The sequence below is a fragment of the Petaurus breviceps genome, unplaced genomic scaffold (genome assembly GCF_028583685.1).
Source record: "Petaurus breviceps papuanus isolate PSGF00001 unplaced genomic scaffold, PetGlider_PUasm1.0 115, whole genome shotgun sequence".
Lineage (NCBI taxonomy): Eukaryota > Metazoa > Chordata > Mammalia > Diprotodontia > Petauridae > Petaurus > Petaurus breviceps.
The window spans coordinates 9,851,303-9,873,008 of record NW_027185612.1 but is presented as its reverse complement, the minus strand read 5'-3'; the positions used below and the strand labels follow the sequence as shown (position 1 = coordinate 9,873,008).

Sequence of the window (21,706 nt, the reverse complement as noted above, 5' to 3'; positions counted from 1 at the left end):
AACTGAACAGATGATGATATATGAATGTGGTTGAATACTACTGTGTCACAAGAAATGAAGGTCAAACAAACAAAAAAGGGGTGGCTATAGGTGGCACAGTGAATAGAGCACCAGCCCTGGAGTCAGGAGGACCTGAATTCAAATCCGGCCTCAGACACTTAACACAAAAACTAGCTGTGTGACCCCCAATTGCCCTCCAAAAAGCAAACAACAACAACAACAAAAAGAAATGAAGAAGGGGATGGTTTCAGAAAACACAAAGACGACTTTTATGAACTGATGCAAAGTGAAGTAAAACAAAACCAGGAAAACAATTTATATAGTAAAAGCAGTATCATATAGAGAGTAACTCTGAAAGATTTAGTAGTTCTTATCAACACAAAGGAGCGGCTAGGTAGTGCAGTGAATAGAGCACTGGTCCTGGAGTCAGGAGGACCTGAGTTCAAATACGGCCTCAGACACTTGACACACTTACTAGCCTTGTGACTTTGGGCAAGTCACTTAACCCCAATTGCCCTCCAAAAAGCAAAAAAAAAAAAGAAATTGAAGTTATCAAACATAGTTTCAAAGGATTCATCATGAAAACTACTAAAGAACTCCAAAAACAGAACTAACAGACGTAAGAGTACAAATTGAAGTATATTTGCTTCTTTCTTTTTCTCCCTTGAAACATAGCTAATGCAGAAATTTGTTTTGTATGTCTATAAATATTTGTAATAGGTTTTATTTTCTTTGCTTTCTCAATGGGTGGGGAAGGGGTAAAACTAAGGGGAAAATTGAAAATAAAACAAAACAATTATTTTTTAAAAAACACTTTCATTTATGACTGCTTTCCTTTGTTTATTATGTTAACAGCTTTTATGCAGTAGGGAGGAGAGGAATTATTATCCTCCTACTACTTATGAAATTAAAACCCAGAAATTTATTAAGGTCTGTATCAGATAAGCTAGAGTAAGGAACTAAGAACAGAATCCTAGATATGATAGTGTTGGTCGTTTGGGGAATTGTGGAAATAAAGTTTTACTAGGATGCCTATGAGACAAGGAGAGTAGGGCAGATTTTAAAGCACAATATACAAAATTAAGCTTATTTGATAACAAAAATTTGTTGCATGTTATTATTTCTGGTCATTTCATATTAAATATTTTAAAGAAAAAAATATTACTAGTAGCACAATTTGTATTACAAAAATCATCAGCTTTTCCCATTATAGTGTTTGAGAAGGGTTACATTAAGGAGATAGAAGTATGGAATGAAATCACATTGTTATGAATTCACAATATGCCAGCGTAATTAGGGAAATATTAACATCTTTAGTACAGAACTAAAAGACTTGAAAGATTTTTGACCAGCTTTTATTCATCTATTATTTAACAGGAAATGAATTTAAGTTTCAGTAGGATGAATAGAAATTAGAAATATAGAAAACCATCTGTTTCAAAATGGACTCTTAAATAACTAAAGAAGGCTGTTAACATTTTTCCCTGGAAGTGGCTTTTTTTTTTTTTACTTTTGGAGGGTAATTGGGGTTAAATAAGTTGCCCAAGGTTACACAGCTAGTTTTTTTTTGTGTGTGTGTTGTGTCTGACTCCAGATCCGAACCCAGATCCTCTTTGACTCCAGTGCCAGCACTTTACTCCCTGAGCCACCTAGCTGCCCCGGAAGTGGCTTTTAAAAAAACATATAGACAGCTGAGAACTGCCACCTCATGAACAAAAATTATTGATGCTTTATCTATACAAATAGATACCAAACCAGATATAGCTGATATCTAAAAATTCAAAAAGGCTAAATTGATAAAAGCAGAATCATAATCGAAATATCCACTACTTTCCACAAACACAAAAAGAGATGAAAGAAAGCCAATCCAATGACTGCTGCCTTGCCTCTTCTGCTTCTTTTCACTACTTCTTCACTTGATAAGACACAGAGGTTGTGTAGAGTTTAACTGTCTCTGCTGACCCTTTCAATATCAAAAGAACAACGAATGACTGAGTAACAATGAATAAAAGCTTCATTGTGCGGTCTTGGCACCTCACTGGCTATTAGCTAGCTATTAACATAGTAAAATGCAAAGTTACACCAAGGTCATGGCAAACTATAAAATGCAGTTAATACAAACGCCTTTTTTGGTCACTGTTCAAGAGGTTTTAATTATTGTATTGCACATTTTTAAAAGTATAAAAATAAGTTCTGAAACCTTAAAGAAATAGCATACAGTTACCCTTTTGGGATAGTCTAAGATACAGTGAGTTAAGAAGGGACAACTAGAAAACCTACAGAGATATCTTTTAGAGCTATAACGTACAAAGTATCTCCATCCTTAGTGCAACTTTAAGTTTTAATGCCTTAAAGGTACAAAGCCTTTAAGGCCACGTTGTATTACACTTCAGTAATTACTTTCAAATTAAACACAACAATCATTTCTCTGCCCTCCCCACAGAAAGGATATTTTAGAGCAAAAATGCCTTAAAAATTCACTTTTAATTACCAATAATTATTACTTTAGATCATATATTGAAAATACTGAAAATGAATTCAGTATGACAAGAATCAGACCATCAAAGAAGATAACATTTGTAAAGCACTTACCACAGGTCCTGGCACATAGTAGATACTTAATAAATGCATGCTTCCTTCCCTTACTCCCTTCCCATACTATGAGAAATATTTAATCATTTAGCACAGACTACACATTTAGTGTTCATAGGAAATTTTTGCCTAGAGTGTAATTCAGTTTATTCTAGTCTAGTACTAGTTTATTTAAAACTTAACATTTTCATAAATTAAACAAAATCATAATTTTAAAATCCCTGTCATTATGTAATAACCACACAAACCCTATCAATGAAAAAGGGAGTGATGGGGGTGCGTACCTCAATGTTAATTAAGAATTTGATAAAATTAATATCCTATTTTTCTTTCACAGATCATGGCTCCACTTCCTGGCTAAGGGGCATCTGTTCCTGACAAATAAGGAATAATCAAGCAGAGTTACAAGCAATATCTGTTGCTAAGCTGTGGCACTACAACAGGTAAGTGAAAATTTCCTGCCATACCGATTCCCAATCTCCCTCTCTATTAAGCTAAGCTGCACCGAATACAGCCAACAGGTGGTAAGGTCTTAACAAGTTACAGGCAAAAAGTCCACTTCAAACCTCAACAAATGAAAGTTAACAGTACACTTGAGTGAAAAAAGCAATTAGTAAGTTCAAATCATTCTTTTATGTGATGTCCCACAAAACAGCATAAAGGAGTCAAAGTTTGGTTTATTGGGTTCAAATTCTGACTTTAGCACTAACTAATTTAATGCAAACTTTGCAATAACCTGATTTTTAATTTCATCTATTAACAGTAGGAATGATACCTAGTAAAACTGCCACATAGTTTTATTATAAGAACCAAAGAAAAATTATATAGCTCAAAGTGCTTTAAAGTGGCAAGGTATTCACCCTAAATTTTCATTCCTTTCACAATAGCAACATCTAATTCTTTCTTATAAAAGAGATTTGGATAATAGATCTAGTCAAGGTAGGGATGGATATTTATGGTCAATACCAGAATGCACTAAAAGGCAAGAGATTTCCCTATTATGACTCTTCAGAAACTTTAACTCTCATGAATCTCTTAAGTTTTTCATTTTGGAGCAATTACCACCCAAATACAGGCTTTACAAGAAGATGCTAAAACAGCTTGCATAGCATATAACTTTGGACCAACAAGAAACATGTCCCAGTCATTGGTTTCTATTCCACTGCCTCCAGTAACCAGAATAGCTCCTGATAATTTAGGAGTTTGATGTGTGAATTAAGGTTTTGGCCTTCTGAGGCTAGTTTATGACTAGAATACTTCAATTCCCTCCAACCACAGGAACATTTTCATGTCTGTGTTTTTTTCCTACTTGAAAAGTACGAGTCACAAAGAGTGTTTCCATTTCTTGTCTTTTCTTTCTTAAAGGGAAAAAAAAACTCATTGGGAGGGCAGGCATTAAAGCAAAACTATTCTAAGTGGCTTCCAAGTGGAGCTACCTTGTGATCAACAGTAAGAACAGGGAAACCTCTCATCCACAACAGTAGAGAGGTAACTAGAATTAGAACAAGACATCCTTTCAGTTTCTAGGCTGAAGCAAATATCTCACAATTAAAAAAATAAAGATCAATAAATAATAAAAGAACAAATTATATTTCAAATTGGATTCAAATCTAAAAATTGTTTGACTTTTTGTTACACTGGAGAACATCTGTACTTTACTCTGGAAAACTGGAAAAATGCACCAGAATGCTACTAGGAAAGAGCACTTTTTAATAAAGAACCTTTATACAGGGAAATCTCTGCTTATTACTGCCTAGCAAATATCATAATGACTCATAATTTTAAACTGGCTCCTTTTAATTTAAGACTGAATGTGTTATTCTTATCAGTTATTTAAATTTTTAGTTGTTATATGGATTCTCAGATGAACACAAAAATTTCTTTAGGAATAGTGAGGCATAGTATATAGTTCTAGAATTAAGGGTCAGAAAGACCTGGGTTTAAATTCCGAGTTTCAGTTGAAATGGGAATAATCATATCTATAGCATCTCCTTGATAAGGTTATTGTTAGCCTCAAAAGAGGTATGATAAGGGACAGCTAGATGGTGCAGTGAATAGAGCACCGGCCCTGGAGTCAGGAGGACCTGAGTTCAAATGTGGCCTCAGACACTTAACACATAAACAAGCTGTGTGACCTTGGGCAAGTCACTTAGCCCCAATTGCCCTCCAAAAAGCAAAAAAAAAAAAAGATATATGTGACACTTTGATAATGCACCTTGCCAATTTTAAAGTGTTTTTTTAAAAGTTAGTTATAAGGGAAAGAAATGTTCTGAGATTTTACAAAAGAGAAAAGGAAAAACTGTAACAGGATAAAAATCCACATTCTTAATGCATTTGTGGAAATAGATTGTGTATACCATCTTAAAAATGATGTATGTATCCTCTTTACCATTTTTCATTCCAGCTGGTACAATCCGTCCTTATAACCTGACTAATGTATAATGTGAAAGTATTTACAGATCCTATACTTGACTATAAGCCGCCATGGGGGGGAAGGTGAGGGAGGGGGACAAAATGTGAAACTCAAGGAATTGTGGAATTGAATCCTGTAAACTAAAAGGAAACAAACATATTAATAAAAAAAAAAGATGTATGTACATATCTAAAACTCTCCTTATCTGAGGAATAGAAAGCATTAAGAATGTTTTCCAATTACAAATTTATTGAAATGACTAGCAAAATGCCTACTTGCAATAAGCTTCATCCATATTCATCCACTTTGTATATATCAAAACTGGATTGCCCCATATCATTTCATCTCATTTTGCAAGCATTTAAAATACACACCCTGTAATCATCCGGGTTGTCATTGATGATATTAGATACCAAAGGTGTCTCAGAAACCTGGCATTAAAGGCTAAACTGTAGAGAAGCCTAAAAAGAGGAAAGAAAAAAGTGAAAATAAGTCAAAGTTTACACACAATATTTATTTTTCATAGATAACATGATGTGAAAATATTAGAAAATATTTACACTATCAGCATAATAATTTCATGGGGGCTTTTCCCAACAATTGATAACTAATCGTGTAAGGCAAACAGGCATTTAATATAAAACACTTGGGTTGGAAGTCCTCATTAAATCACACCAAGACCAATACAATAATCTGCTGGTTGTTCTCTCACCATCAAGTCTCATTCTAGTCCATCTGACACTCAGCTGTCAAACTGATCCTCATAAAGCAGAGGCTTGACTATGTCATCCCCCTAGACAATAAACTCCAGTATCAATAAAATCTTGGTTGGCTTTCAAAGCCTACATAACTTGGAGCCCTCCTACTTTTCCAATATTCTTAGATCTTACTCTCTTACCTGGCCCCTCACATACTCTGATCTGGTCTCTGTGATGTTCAACTCACACAAAATTCTATCCCCTACTCCATACATTTTCAGTGGCTGTCCTCCACTCCTCGACTACTCTCCCTTCCTGTGCCCTCCTCCTGGATTCCCTGACATCCTTGAAGTCCTATATAAAATCCTACCTTCTGCATGTAGTGTTTCCTGATCTCCTTTACTACAAGTGGCTATCCTGTACATATTGTTCTTTAGTTGTTTACATGTTGTTTCCCCCAAAATAAATTGTGACTAACTTAGGAGAAGGGACTATTTTTTCCTTTCTTTGTATTCCCACTGCCTGTACCAAACGATAAAGAGAGCAACTAAAGAGCACCGGCCCCAGTGTCGGGATGACCTGGGGATCAAATCTGGGCTCAGATACTCAGCACCACACCCAGAAATAACTGGCCGTGTAACCTTGAGCAAGTTACTTCACCCCAATTGCTTTAAAAAAAAAAAAGAGAGCAACTAAGAATAGACAAACTACCTAACTAGTAATCTAGATAACACACCTCAACCAATTCAATAGGTAATAAGTAGATAAAACCTTAACAGTACTTTCCCAAAGGCCTGACCTCATAAAATCTTTCAATTTCAGTCAGGGTATAAAAACAGGAAAAACTACTGACCCATAATACTAACTTGTTCATCTCCATAAAAAAATTTAAGAATACTTTACACTTATATTGATAACATTATTGATTAATTCGGGGCGGCTAGGTGGCACAGTGAATAGAGCACTGGCCCTGGAATCAGGAGGACCTGAGTTCAAATCCAACCTCAGACACTTAACACTTACTAGCCGTGTGACCTTGAGCAAGTCATCTAATGCCAATTGCCCTGCCTTTCCCCACTCCAAAAAGCCCAAAACAACAAATTATTAATTCATGACAAGAAAATAAGGAGGTTTACAAACCATATTCTAGAGCAAACCCCATGTTTACAGTGACACAACTGCCTAAATGGCAGAGAGAATGCAAGGCCCTACCAAGTTTATTGTTTCTTACTCAAAAAAGCATTCATTTCATTTAGCAGAACAAAACACGATGACCACAAATAAGATGTCTTCTATGGATACATTAAAATCATAAAAGGTTTCTTGATGAAACAAGATAAATGTATTCAATGATTTTCTGATTATTGCTATCAAAAGTCAGAACACTGCAAAGGCTACTAGCTGAGATCTATACTAACTCAGGTGAATTAATCTAACAACCCACATAGGAAAAACCAAGTAGATTTTAGAATATGCACTGTCCACAACTATGATAATAGAGGGCAACACGATGTAGCCCACAGAGGACTGACTAGACTTGACCTTGGACAAGTCACTGAACCTCACTAGCCCTGTTTTCGCATCTGTAAAATGAAAGAGTTGGAAGTTATCACCTCTATGAATTCTTTTAGTTCTAAACACATGATCCTATGATAGGACAAAAAAAACGGACCCATGAGTCAGATACCCTTGGACAGAAGCTATAGTTGGGACACTTCACTGGGCCCAGAATTGAATAGAAGAAAGAGAGTACACTAGATTGCACTGCAAATTGTTTAATATATTTAATAACTCCAAACTTCTCTCTAAAACAAAACCTTCATTTTTAACACCAATAATTCCCTTATTGATGATATATAGTTTTGATTAAACAACAACAACATAGGTCTCTAAGGAATCAAAATTTCAGGTCATTCAAAGGGCAATGCAGAGATGTGTGATAGGCATAAATAGTCTATAGCAGACTGGCATTTTTCTATGAATGATATCAAAGAGATTTATAACTGGAAAAGGAGGTGGACCAGTCACGCAAAACAGAGTAAAGGATAATAACTGACAGCCCCCAAACTGCACTGGCATCCACACTGTCATAAAATCTAGAGGAAAATGCCCAAGCAGTTTGGATAGATCTCCTACTGAAACTTTATGGGAGGATGTGCACAAGAAGGCATAAAGGATTGTGATTTGTACTACTGAGGGAACTCATTTTAATGAAATGGCAGATCCAATAAAATATGAACATCAATTATATTTTATTTTTGTTATTATTAAAATCACAGAAACTAAAATTGTGAAGAAAATTTATGAAAAACAGAAGAGTAAAAAAAGACACCCCCCCAATTATACTGGGAAGACAGTTTCAAAATCAATCTCAGTAGACAAAAGATAAAGGCTAGACATGCTAAATTACTTGAAATAAGAATTAGAGGTAGTTTCTAACCAATCTAAGAAGTCTAAAGGTAAACTGAAAAGGAAGGGTGAAAGAAGCTTTGATATACTTTTAATTATCCAATGCCAGCTTTCTTTCCACTATGCTATGGTGACTCTCACTATGCTTTCTTTCATGCGTCTCCCACATACTGATCCTAGAATGGGAATATGATTATTCTTTTCCTCCCCACTGTCATTTTCTGACCTAGGTCTTGTTGTCACCCTTAAGCAAACTCTCTTCCTCTGAGGTTCATTCCATCCAAATATCCTTGGAGTAGTTATCTACTGATCTCTACTGGTATCTACTCACCACTAAGGCCCACTGATAACTTTTTTCAAAGAATGTGGTACATGGCTCACCATCTTCCTCCCTACCCCAGATCCTATCCTCATGCTAGGTAACTTTTCCAAACATTCCTGCCTCTAAATCTCCTCAAAGTCCTATGACCTACCCTTTCAAACTACCAAACTACTGAGATGACTATAACCTCCACCTCACCATCACCCACAAATGTTCCACTCCAATGACTATGAATTCTAAAATTCCTTTATTCTTAAACCTAAACTGCTATATCAATGTTAACTATTATTATTACTATGTTTAAAACAGAACTCATTATCTTTACCCAAAAATCCACTTCTTTTCTGAACTTAACCGTATCTGTCAAGGGCACCACCATCCTTCTAGTCATTGAGATTAAAAACCCCAGAGAACCTCATATTTTGATTCTTTGGAGACTGTCATATTCATAGTCAAGGAGCATCTCTTATCCCAAGCATCTCCTTGAAATAAAATACCACTGGAGAAGTTGGGGATTGTTACCCATCTGAGCTGGTGAATTTGTCTGTTCTTGTTTTCTTTTGGTGGGTGGTCTGTGATTTTGGTCAGTTCTAAGAGCAGCAGTGTTAAAGAGAAATGTACAATTCAGGTAAATAAAATGACATACCAACAAATAATGCCCCATTAAAAAGTTATAAGCTGAGTCTCAAAAGAAAAAAAATAGTTAAGGACTATGTGAATACTTAGAAAAATTAACCAAGAGATAAAAAAAATAAATAAAAGCTTTGGCGTCAAGATTTATAAAGAGAATGAAGAACTGAGAAGAGAAAGTAATAAACTTTACCCAAATAAATTAAAGTGATAAAACCTTAACCAAATAACAGACACCCTGAAAACTAGAATAGATCAAAGAGCCAGTTAGTCAATAAACATTTATTAGGTGCCTACTATGTGCCAGTCCCTGTGCTAAGCACCACGGGGGGGGGGGGGGGGGAGGAGAAATGAAGAGATGGATACCCTACATCCACTCCTAAAACAGAGAATCTGGGAGAAGCTCTCCATTGTCTACCTTCCACAGGACACTCCAAAATGACATGGAGGAAGAAACCCCAGGGCAGGGGGTACTAAAGAAGTATGATTTTCAGAGTTGATGTGATCTTGCAGGAATATGAGTTTCTTAAGACAATAAAGAATTCCAAAAGAGCAATCAGATGAAAAATGATGAGATAGCTGCTCTGGGCACCCTCCATAAATGGAGGGTATGTGAGAAGTTTTTTCATGAAAACACCCTCCACCTTTATGAAACCATGAGACAACAAAAAATATTAGAACATAATTTAAAAACTGACTAGAAAAAAACTTAAAGTGGAAAGTAAGAGCAGAAGATCATCAGATATAAAAAACTAATCTGGAAAACAAGTCAAAAGAGATTTTGAGAATCACTGAACTCCTGAAAACCACAGTGCAAAAAAAGTCAAGACACAAGAAATCATAAATGAAAACTCTCCCTTGAGAATCTATCATAAAAGGGGAAGGAGGGTTAAAATTAATAATAGGAGAACACAAGTAAAAAGGACTAAAAACACCAACCATCTCAGGAGGAAGTCATCTGTACAAGCATATAAATCAAGAGGGAAGATGTTAAACAAAAGAGGAAATAGCTACAAAACATCTACAAGACTACAAACATGTCTAAATAAATATGGCAAAACTAAAGATACTGAACCAACAGTGGAAGAAAGAGAACTCTGTGAATTTCCAAATCAGCACTGAAACACATGCACAAAAATGTTCCTGAATGATTCAAGAAAAAAAGGCAGAATCTTGAATGAAAACAACAATTGGCAGAATTTAGGGTCTGCATAGGAGAAATAATTGGGAATACAAATATACTGAAGTGAAAGACAACCTGGAAGAAGAGAAAAAAAAAGCAATAACACTTTTTAGCTTCTAAGCTAAGGTTAAAGTCTCACCTCTGACACACTAGCATGTGACCCTAGGCAAGCTACTCAAAGTCAGATGCTCTCTAAGTCAGTGGTTATCAAACTCACACAGAAATAGTCCTGAGAAGTTGCATACTAACTTAGAAAACCACAAATTAACATTACCTAAGTTGTATTACATTTTTATCTATTTTGCTATACATTTTTAATTATATTTTAATTTGTTTCAGGTCTCACTGGGGAATTTTCCAGGCAAATGACCTACAAAAGCTTTTGCAAGCATATTCACCTAGGCTCTAGGCAGCTCATTCTAATAGAAGTTGGCAAAGAAAGTGAGAATCTGCACTTGCAAGAGTTTCCTCACCTGAAAGTTACCTATTCTAATGAAATCACAGGCACAATCCTTATCCCCATCAGCATTAAAAGATAAACTCCAGTATTACACAATCATCTTCTACTGAATATGCAAAAATATAATTATCATCATACCAATGAGATTTCAGTGTCTAGATGTTTTAGTTTTGTTTAAGAGCAAACATTTTTTTTCAGCTATTAAAAACTGTAACTATATCTTGGGCAGCTAGGTGGCACGGTGGATAGGGTAACCTGGGCCTTGAGTCAGGAAGACTCAACTGCCTCAGTTCAAATCTGGCCTCAGAAACTTACTAGCTGTGTGACCCTGGGCAGGTCACTTAGCCCTGTTTGCCTCAGTTTCCTCATCTATAAAATGAACTGGAGAAGTAAATAACAAACCATTCCAATATCTTTGTGAAGAAAGCCCCAAACGGGGTCACAAAGAGTCAGACATAACCAAACAACAAAAACAAAAATTGTATCTTAGTCAAAATGAATGATCATGAATAAACCAACATGAGTATTTGTATGTGGCAGTAACAAAAGCTGATATGCATAAGCCATTTTAGCGTATATAAAGCAGGGCTTTCTAAAATATAAGTTATTTGATCCTCAGATCAACTCTGTGAAGCAGGTAATTAAAGTCTTTTTTTCCACTCAGATTTGCAATTTCATGGTGTAAAGGAATATTCTATGAGTAAACTTTCTCTATTAATGCAGAGACTGTTTTAAAATTTGTATTCTTAGACAATTTCAGGGGCACTGAGAAACTACATGCCCAGAACCATATGGCCAGGATATGTCAGAAGGGAAGGAAACAAGTACTTATTAAGCACCTACTATATATTTTACACTTTACCAATATTATCTCATTTGATTCTCACAAAAACCCTGGGAGGTAGATGCCACATCCCCATTTACAGCTGAGGAAAGAGGCAAACAGGTTATATAGTTTGCCCAAGGTTACACATCTAGTGTCTGAGGCCCTCTCAACTCCAGGTCCAGGATTCTATCAATTTCAAGAACTCAATACCAGCTAGTTCTTTTTCATCCCAAAGTCAGTTGTTTATCTATTTCACCACTGTCTCTCATGCGAGATCAATCATTTGGAAATTGAAGCTTAGAAAGGAGAAAAGGTGTGCTCAAGTTAAGTGTCAAGTGTAGCTCAAAGATTTGAAATTAATTCATAGGAATCATAGGTCTAGAGTTGAAAGGGTCTTTAAAAGCCATCAAATCCAACTTCTCATTTGCCAGATGAGGAAAATAAGGAAGAAAATGAGGAACAAAAAGATTAAGTGACTTGCCCAGAATTATACAGCTAATAAATGTCTGAGTAAGAACTGGGACTTAAGTCTTTCAACTCCAAGTCAATGGTTCTTTCCATTATACCATATTTTGTAGATATGAAAATTACTAATCAAAGAAAAAAAATTTTAAATTATATTCCTATATTTCAAAATATACATAGAATTAGGCCATAAATTTTGGAGGAAAAATTTCACAAACAATGAAGCACTTCTTTAAGCAAAAAGCACCCTAAGTACTAAAATACATAAAATGTTGTACATATGTGTAGGTTGCTTTCTAAAAATCAGCTTTTAATTAGAAGTGTGGACTTCTAACTGGCATCACCACTACTAAAATTAAAATAAGCACAGTCAACTATATGTAGCAACAATATACGAACAATTTGAGAGTATCTAGTATGTATTAATTAATTGCTTACATAAAACACAAACATTAAAAACCTTTATGGCCTGGTCTGGACTTTAAGATCCCTTCTTCTGATGAGGGTAAGAGAATCTATACTAGTAGAAAAACATGTCAAATTCCTTCCCAGCAAAGGGACAGATTAAAACTTATCCATTAAGCTTTATTTAGCTGAGACACCACTATAAGTTAATTAGTTTAAGGCCATATTTTCAGCCCAGGTCATAAATTGAGACCAGTTTCCCCCAGAGATCATTTAAGTTAATGAAGAGAACACAACAGAAGAGACAAGCTCAAGCAGAGTAATAAAGGTCACCAAAACAGACTAAGTATATTTCAACACCTCCTTTGAATCGCAAGGTGTCCCAGGTAAGAGACAGCCATTCAATGATCAATTCAACAATTCTAGTTTACAACTGCAAATTAAAGATACTTTCATGATTTCCACTGAATATCATACACTTCACAAAGAAAAAGATTCTAAAACATAATACTTTGCCTCAGACATGATTCAAGTTAAAAAGAAAATTCCAAGTTTCTCAGTTATATCTTGCTGATAAAGAGGAAGTTGTGTTATTAAAAAGACAATTATCTCTAAAAAAGGAAATCCTAAAATATTTTGTTATTATTTCATTAAGCAAGTACTCTCCTAAATTCTCCTCACCTGAAAGTTATACCACCATGTTAATTTCTCAACTTTCATTTTCCAAGATTAGTAGTATTGAGAAATCCCAACAGTAAAGAAATACCATCATTTGGAAGCAAGTTACACAGAAAATTTGCTTTTATTCAAGAGAAAAGAACAGTTAAAAATTAAAACTATATTGATCTATTTTGAAAATTTTAATTTGCTTAAATAAATGTAACTCATTTCGGGCACTGTTTCATTCCTTTGCAATTTAGAAATATAATTATTAGATTGAAAATCAATCCTCAAGATTGTTATGTCTAAAACACTAATGTCAATGGTTGCACCAATAAATTCATTACTAATATGAATGTTAAATTTACTTTTCATTCATTACTTAACTGAAATTGGTTTTTCAAATAAAAGCACAAAGAATAAGAATGAAAACAACTATTTGTTTTTTGAAAATGTATTGTTCTTTTCCTTGGAATCCTGGACATATTTAACAATGGTCCAAAAACTTTTTAAAGTATGCCTTTATAAAAAATATATATTGTATATTAGATGTGTCTTACAATATGCTACATTCAAAATCCACAAAGCACTTGGATGTACTTTAAAAGTTTAAATACAGAAAATTACCTTGTGTTTGTGTATGTGCATACATCATCAGACATCATTAACTTGTAAAATATATATATTTTTAATTTACTAAACATTAAATATTATAAAACAGCCCATGCATATAACTTTCTTATATTCATTCAGACAATACTGCCGAAAGCCTCCTCTATTATCACTCAAAATAGTATAGCCTAATAACGTATACAGGAAAATATAAGTAGATTAAGAGTGCCTATTATGGGGCAGCTAGGTGGCACAGTGAATAATAGAGCACCAGCCCTGGAGTCAGGAGGACCCGAGTTCAAATACAGCCTCAGACACTTGACACACTTACTAGCTGTGTGACCTTGGGCAAGTCATTTAACCCCAACTGCCCTTCCTCCTCCTTCAAAAAGCAGAAAAAAAAAAGAATGTCTATTATTCAGAATATGACACCTAGTTAGAGACAGCTCATAGAGAGCTGTGATCAGTACTGAATGGGAAAATGCATAATACATTCAACAATCTCAAGCTCCTCCTTGAAATACTAATGGGCTGATTTTTTTTTTCTAAGTTGTGGCTTTTAATTTCACAGAGAAGCTTAGGATAAGTGATGCTGTATGGTTATGAATCACAGAAGTGGTACATTTCAGTCTGATGGTAAGATAAGCGGCCTAGCTATCTAGGTGAGGTGCAGAGTTAAGATGGGGTAGAGGAGTAGACTATGAAAAGAAAATGAGTAAATTGAGGAACTGGGAGGATAGGGTATTTGAGTAATATCCTTATGTATGTTGAATCACAATCTTCAAAATGCCAACATTTTACATGAACCAAAGAACAACAAAGAGTTGCACTGTAAGTAGATCAAAGTCAAGTCTGAAAGCATTTAGTAAGCACCTACTACATGCAAGGTGCTAAGCACTTTAGGATACCGCCCCCCCAACCCCAAAAGAAGGTGGAACTAGCCCTACTTCAAGATGTTCACAAAGTAACAAGTATTTATTAGGCATTTACTCTGTGTACTACAGACAGAGCTTAAGAAGTGGGTACAAATATAAGCAAAAAGATAGTCCCTATCCTGCCAAGGAACTTATATTCCTTGGGAATATAAAGGGAAGACTATACTCAAAAGGGAGGTGAGAGTGCAGAAGGTACTCAGAGTTGGGGAAGAAAAATCGAAATCAATAAAGTCAAAAAGCAGATCAGGAAGGGAATAAAAGGGGGGTCAGGTTGGGACCGTCCTCAAAGTAGAGGCCTAAGGAGGTATACACCAATGACTGAAGTGAGCTAGAATGGCATGATTTCACAATCTAATGGGGTTATACTACATGCAAACTATGTAATTTTATACACACACACACACACACACACACACACACACAGAAGGCACTAACATTAAACAAGATGGAAAAGGCTTCTTAGAGAAGGTGACATTTTAGCTAAAACAGAGAGCCAAGGAGACATAAGTGAGGAAGTAGGGAATTCCAGACACATAGTACAGCACAACCTATGAAAATTCCAGGGAGGTGGTAAATGTAGTTTCTTCTACAAAGTAAAGAAAAAAGGTCAGGAGTCACAGGACTTCAAAGTACATGGGAGTAATGTGTAAGAAGACTGGAAAGTATTGAATGAAGCCATCAGAAGAACTAACTGACCTGGACTCCATGGCTGGAGCAAGTCCTTATTAGTTGGAGTTAGTCTTATAAAACTCTATGCTGCACCTGGAGCCTGCTATTCTGACCAAATATCGCAATTCCCTGTCCTCTATAGAATTCCCTACAGACTGTAGGTTATTATGCAAAACAACTTGTGTAACAGCTTTGCCAGGTTGTGACTTCCATGAGACTACTTCCTTGCTGAAATGTACTTAGATCCTATCCCTTCTGCCCAACATAGGTACTCCACGACTTCTGTGCAATGGGGTGTCCTGAATTACAATTCCTTTGCCTCAATTAAAGATCTTAGTTTTTGTTACTTTAGAAGTCTTCTTTATTTCAGGCTGACAGAAAGTATGAAAGTGCCAGGTTTAGAAGCTGAAACCTTTTAAAAGTCAAAAGATTATATAGAGGGTATCCCAAAAGTCTTAGTGCAGTTTAAGAGAGAATGAAGAGTTAAACACACAGGTTGCAAATTTTCATGACTGGGAAGATAGTGGTATGCTCAATAATAATAGATAAGTTAAGAAGAGAAGAGGATTTAGGAGGAAAAGATGAGTTCAGTTTTGGGCTTTGAGCTTAAAAAACATCCAGTTCAAGATGTCCAACAGACAGAGTTGAGGGACTAGAGGTGAGCAGAGTGTAGGTTTGGATAAATAGATAGAAGGATCTTTTGCATAGAGATAACTGAATTCACAGGAGCTGATGAGATCACCAAGTGAAAAGCTACCCATAGTTAGTGGCCCTTTCCTAGATGAAAATCTAACAAAGGAGACAGAAAAAAATCAAACAGGTAGAAGAAAAAGCAGGAGGGAGCAGTGTCACAAAAGCCTAGAGAGGAGAGAGTATCTAAATGGAGATAATCAACAGTGTCAAAGGCTGCAGAAAAGGTCAAGAAAGATGCAAAATGAGAACAATAAAAAAAGCCACTCAAGTTGGCAATTAAGACAACACCTGTAACTTTAGATAGAGCATTATAAACAAAGCTGTAGTATATTTCTAAAAAGTAGCATAGCAGGTAACATACAAATGAGATGTATCACCAAGAAGCAAAGATGGTTGGCCATGTAAGAAAAAGAAGAAATAACAGATGAGCTGATCACATTGTTGAGTACTAAACAAACACCAAGAATAGTGGGTAGACACTGTGAGAATTTACAGGGTCATTTACTAGAGTCATACACGGAAGTGGCACAGCCCACACTGTTGGAAAAGGTTGATGAAATCACAGTTCTATTGAAGTATATCAGAGACAACTAAATTGCTTGATTCAGCAGTAATTAGAATATTCAAATTTTAAATTATTGGGAGACAATGAAAACTAGAAAATTCACATTAAATCATTTTACATAAAATGAATGTTATGCTTGATTATACTCTCTCAGGATATAGTTATGCTTTACCTTACAATATAATCTAAATAGAAGTAGACCGTATTAGAATCTGTATTAATCTCAGGCTTGAAAAAGTTTAATTTATCCATTTCTTATGCTATCTATTGACCTTATTTAAAAAAAAATAGATTTATCAACTTTACATCAATAGATTTAGGAAAAAAGTGTGATGTAGCTATGAGATGTATATCCCCAGGATGCTTCATGATCTATGAGCATAACTTGCGATTTTTCCCTACCAAGTTATCTTTTTAAAAAAATTTAATGAAAATGACAAAAATAACAATATATTCCAGTTAAATTGAAAAATAATTTTCTTCACTGCTATAATTCAAATTGAAGCTAAGAATTAAACTTCTAAACCTAGTGGTGAAGAATATTGATTACTAAAGCATAATTTACAAGTTTTGAGTGTACTTAAAATACTCTAAAAACATTCAGCATAAGAGGAATTTAAGCAGCTTATTCTTAAAAATACCTGGCACAAAAATCAAGCATGTGTGAAAATTAGGGAACCTTTTTTGAAATGTTCACAGTCTAATTTCATGCCTTTGTAGGGCAACTGGAGTCCAATTCTGATATTTATGACTTACATGTCTCCTTGTAATTTTGGGCCTCAAAATACATAGACAAGTCTGAATTATTATTTCAAAAGATATAAGGTCTTTTACCTTTTGACCCAGCAAGAACACTACTGGGTCTGTTTCCCAAGGTGATCAGAGAAAAAGGAAAAGAACCTATATGTTCTAAAATATTTACAGCAACTCCTTCTGTGGTGGAAAAGAACTGGAAACTTTGGGGATATCCATCAAGTGGGGAATGGCTAAACAAATTGTGGCCTATGACTGTGGTGGACTACTACTGTGTTGTAAGAAACAATGAGCTAGTTGATTTTAGAAAAAATATGGGGGGCGGCTAGGTGGCGCAATGAGAAAAACGCCAGCCCCAGAGTCAGGAGGATCCAAGTTCGGTTCCGGCCTCAAACAGAGATACACACACACACACACACACACACACTAGCCGTGTAACCTTGGGCAAGTTACTTAACCCCAATTTCCCTCCAAAAGGCAAAAAAAAAAAAGAAAAGAAAAAGAAAAATATGGAAAGACTTGCACGAAGTAACGAAAAGTGAAATGAGCAGAACCAAGAGAACAAGTTACACAAGAATAGCAGTACTGTCTGAAGAACTGTGAATGACCAAGTTATTCTGAGTATTATAAAACTCAAAACAACTACAAAAGACCTATGAAGATGCTATCCACTGCCAGAGAAAGAACTGATAAACAGAAGGATGCACAATATGATTTTATGTGTATTTATAAATCTACGTGAAATGGCGGCCTTCTCTACTAAGGGGTGGGGAGGGAGGGAGACAGTTTGGAATTTTAAATGTAACAAAAAATAAAATTTATTTTAAAATTTCAATTAAAAAAAGATTTAAGATCATCTATGGTTCCTTCAAATTATTACAATATACATAACATTTTCTTTAAACTGTGGTTGGTAGTACAAGTATTATCATTTGTTTTACAAAATAAGGAAACTGTGGTTCAGAGTGTATAAGTGATGGTTTCAAAGCTGGTATGTTTCAGAGCCAAGATCAGAAAATGTTTACTCAGTCTAAGTCTTATACTATTTCCATTACACTAACCTGACTACGTATGATGAAAAACAAATGAATTTGTTTTTAACAAACAAAAAAACACCATTTGAAAAGAAACTATTAATAAAGAGAATGACTAGGAATTTATGGGAGATCTAAATTTCACTGACATAGCTGGTGTCACAGGTAAAAAAAGTTTAACTTCTCTTACATAAACTGACAATCATAATCTGGGAAAACATACACATACAAATTCCTACCAGGTTTTCCAAGCAATTTAACACTACATCATACCACCCTACCTCCCATTTACTGAAGGATTAGAAACACAATTAAAAGTAGCCATCAGGGGTGGCTAGGTGGCACAGTGAATAGAGCACCGGCCCTGGAGTCAGGAGAACCTGAGTTCAAATTTGACCTCAGATACTTAACACAAAAACTAGCTGAGTGACCCTGGGCAAATCACATTGCCCTCAAAAAAAAAAAAAAAAAGAGGCATAAAAAAGGAGCCATCAGTTTGAAAACAAATGCAAACTTCATTAAAAGCTACTTTTAACAACTTAAATGGCAGAAAAAATGTTTGTGCTCATATTCTTTAAGTAAAAAAATACTGATTCAAATAAAGATCAGCCAGGGTCATAACATGTCAACCTTTATTTTTCCACTATTCTTCAAGTCAAACTTTTAACCTTCCTCAGGAAGGTTAGAAGTTCATAATTAGAACTTAATGAATTATTTACATTTCATCCTACTATTCTAACAAGAAAATATTTTCCCAATTCAAACTAGAAATAACAGACATTTTATTTTGTGCTAACAAAGTCATTGTAAATGTATACTATAAACATATGCTTCTAGAGGAAAAAAGTAGAACAAAGAAAATAATCAGATAGGTCTGCCTAAAACACTTGAATGGAAAAAAAAATGATCTAGGAGAAAAATCACAAGACCTGAAGTCATAACTTAGATTAAGAGTCCCTAATCTACCGCTATGAGATCTCTGAAAGACAAATTACAGTTACTTAGCATCACTGTTTTAAAAATCTAAGTCCTGAGAAGAATGGTGTTATATAAGTAGATATTATTAATTAGTTGTCCCTTAGGATTTATACACAAAAAAGTAAAATTTAGCCCATTTGCTACCAGAATGAAGACCATTAGGAGCAAACAGACCGTCGACATCCCAGAAAATGTTGACATCTCTCTTAAGGGTTGGACAGTTATTGTGAAGGGGCCTAGAGGAATCATCTGTAGAGATTTCAACCATATCAATGCTGAGCTCAGTCTCCTTGGAAAGAAGAAAAAAAGGTTCTGGGTGGACAAGTGGTGGGGAAATTGAAAAAACTTGCAACCGTGCATACAATCTGTAGTGATATACAAAATACGAGCAAAGGCATTACCCTGGGTTTTCATTACAATATGAGATGAAGTCTGTGTATGCTCATTTCCCCATCAATGTTGTTATTTAAGAGAATGGCTCACTTGTCGAAATCAGAAATTTCTTGGCTGAAAAATATATTCAAAGAGTTCACATGAGACTTGGTTGTTGTTTGTGCTATTTCTCAAGCCCAAAAAGATGAGTTAATTCTTGAAAGAAATGATATTGAACTTGTTTCAAACTCAGTTGCCCTGATCCAACAGGCCACCACAGTCAAAAACAAGGATAACAGAAAATTTGGGGATGGCATCTTTGTTTCTGAAAAAGGCACAGTGCAACAAGCTGATAAATAAGTTGGAAAATGCATCAAAGGCCATATCCTTAGGAGTCAACACTCATTCAGATGTCAAAATAGAAGTCCTTTTTTTTGGGAAAAAAAAAGTAAAAATTAATGCAAAGCTTTATCTTTATAAAGAGATCTATTATAGCTACAAGGCTAAATATTCTCAGGATAATTTTGGTAATCACTGAAAATGATCCAAGAAGCAACCAGGAAGTATAATTGGAAATAGAGATATTTCCATATGAAAATTGTGAAGTTTCTACTTGTCTAATATACTATTGATAAAACTAAGAAAATGAATTCAATACAAAAATAAGAATAAGGGGAGACCTATTTTGGTAAAAGTAAACTACAGCTATAAGACACAGAAGATAGCCTTGGAGTCAGAACTGACTTCAAATCAGTCAGGTACTTACTAGCTGCATGTCACTGGGCAACTCACTTGACCCTTCTGTGCTTTGAAGTTTCTGAACCTGTAAAATGGGGAGGCTGGATTCAGTGGCCTCTGTGGTCCCTTTTGGTTCTAAATCTATGATCTTATGATTCCACTAATTTCATGCCTTATTTTGTTTATCAACTTTACTCCCTCTCAACAATGTCCAATTTTGTTTCTTTACTTTTGTTTAAATTACATAGTACAAAAGAATTCAAAAATTCTCAAAAGTTTGTTTTATTTCAGAAGGAGCACTCAGAGAGAGAGCTCGACTTCGAGGCTGAAAGAGTTGTATTCGAATCTTAATTTTGACAAAGATGGGTTTTGTAACCCTATGGTAGTCAGCCTTTCAGTGTCCTAAGCAAGCTCTCTAAAGCATCATGAGATGTTGAAGTGGCGGAGAACCTGCTGACCTATACTGATAGGGAATACTCTTCACACAGAGTTCCCAAGACTAATAAAATCCAAGGTCCACAGCTCAGTGCCCTAGCCTGTATTCTCATTCCAGATGTGTGATTTCATTCTTGCAGGGATCTCCTGGTTATGATGCAAAGAGGCTGAAGTCTGTAGATTTTTGTCTGAAGAGCTATCTGGGTATTCTTAGAGGTTAAGTGACTTTCCCCACTATGACAGTCAATATATAAATGTCAAAGACAAAACCTGAACCCAAGTTTTTTTAAGAATCTTATCCTATATCTCTCAATAGTTATGATCATAAATTAGTTTAACTGAATACTAAGTAAAAATACTGAAGTCAAAATTTTTGTAAAACCTTGGTTTTTAAAATTTCAAAAAAAGTCATAATTGTCTTCTTTTTAAATAAGCTACCTTTAAATAGCTAACTTAATTTTTGCCCAACAGGTTATCTAGTTTCAATGATACCTGATAAAATGTTCTAACTGAAGTTCTACTGCAAATCTAACAGCCAGCTAAAGTGAGTCTCACCATTATACCATGAAAGACATTTAAACACTCAAAACCTAATATATATGAACCATAAATAAAATTCCAAGAGTAGTTTCTCAGAGGAAATAGGTGCTGTACTCATAAAATTAAGGCTATATATAAGGTTTCTTTACTCATTATGCACCTTCTGGAAACAGTTCAATAGTAAACCTCAAGTTGGAGCAGTGATGCATTTAAATCCAGTAATTACCATACAAGGCAATGGACTCTGCAACAATAAAGGTAAGTGTCCCAGTTCAGCTACAAGGATCCTCAATCTCACATCCTGCTCTAATACAATTAG

At 35.1% G+C, this 21,706-nt stretch overlaps 1 protein-coding gene across 2 annotated transcripts in view; it reads right to left on the bottom strand.

Moving 5' to 3' along the window:
• Positions 1-21,706, bottom strand: part of UBE3C (ubiquitin protein ligase E3C) — a 173,811-nt gene that overhangs the window by 105,697 nt on the left and 46,408 nt on the right. For both annotated transcript variants that reach the window (XM_069084551.1, XM_069084554.1), the window contains exon 11: positions 5,380-5,466. In XM_069084551.1, coding sequence (XP_068940652.1) covers positions 5,380-5,466 — 87 coding nt within the window. The remainder of the gene's footprint in view (positions 1-5,379; positions 5,467-21,706) is intronic.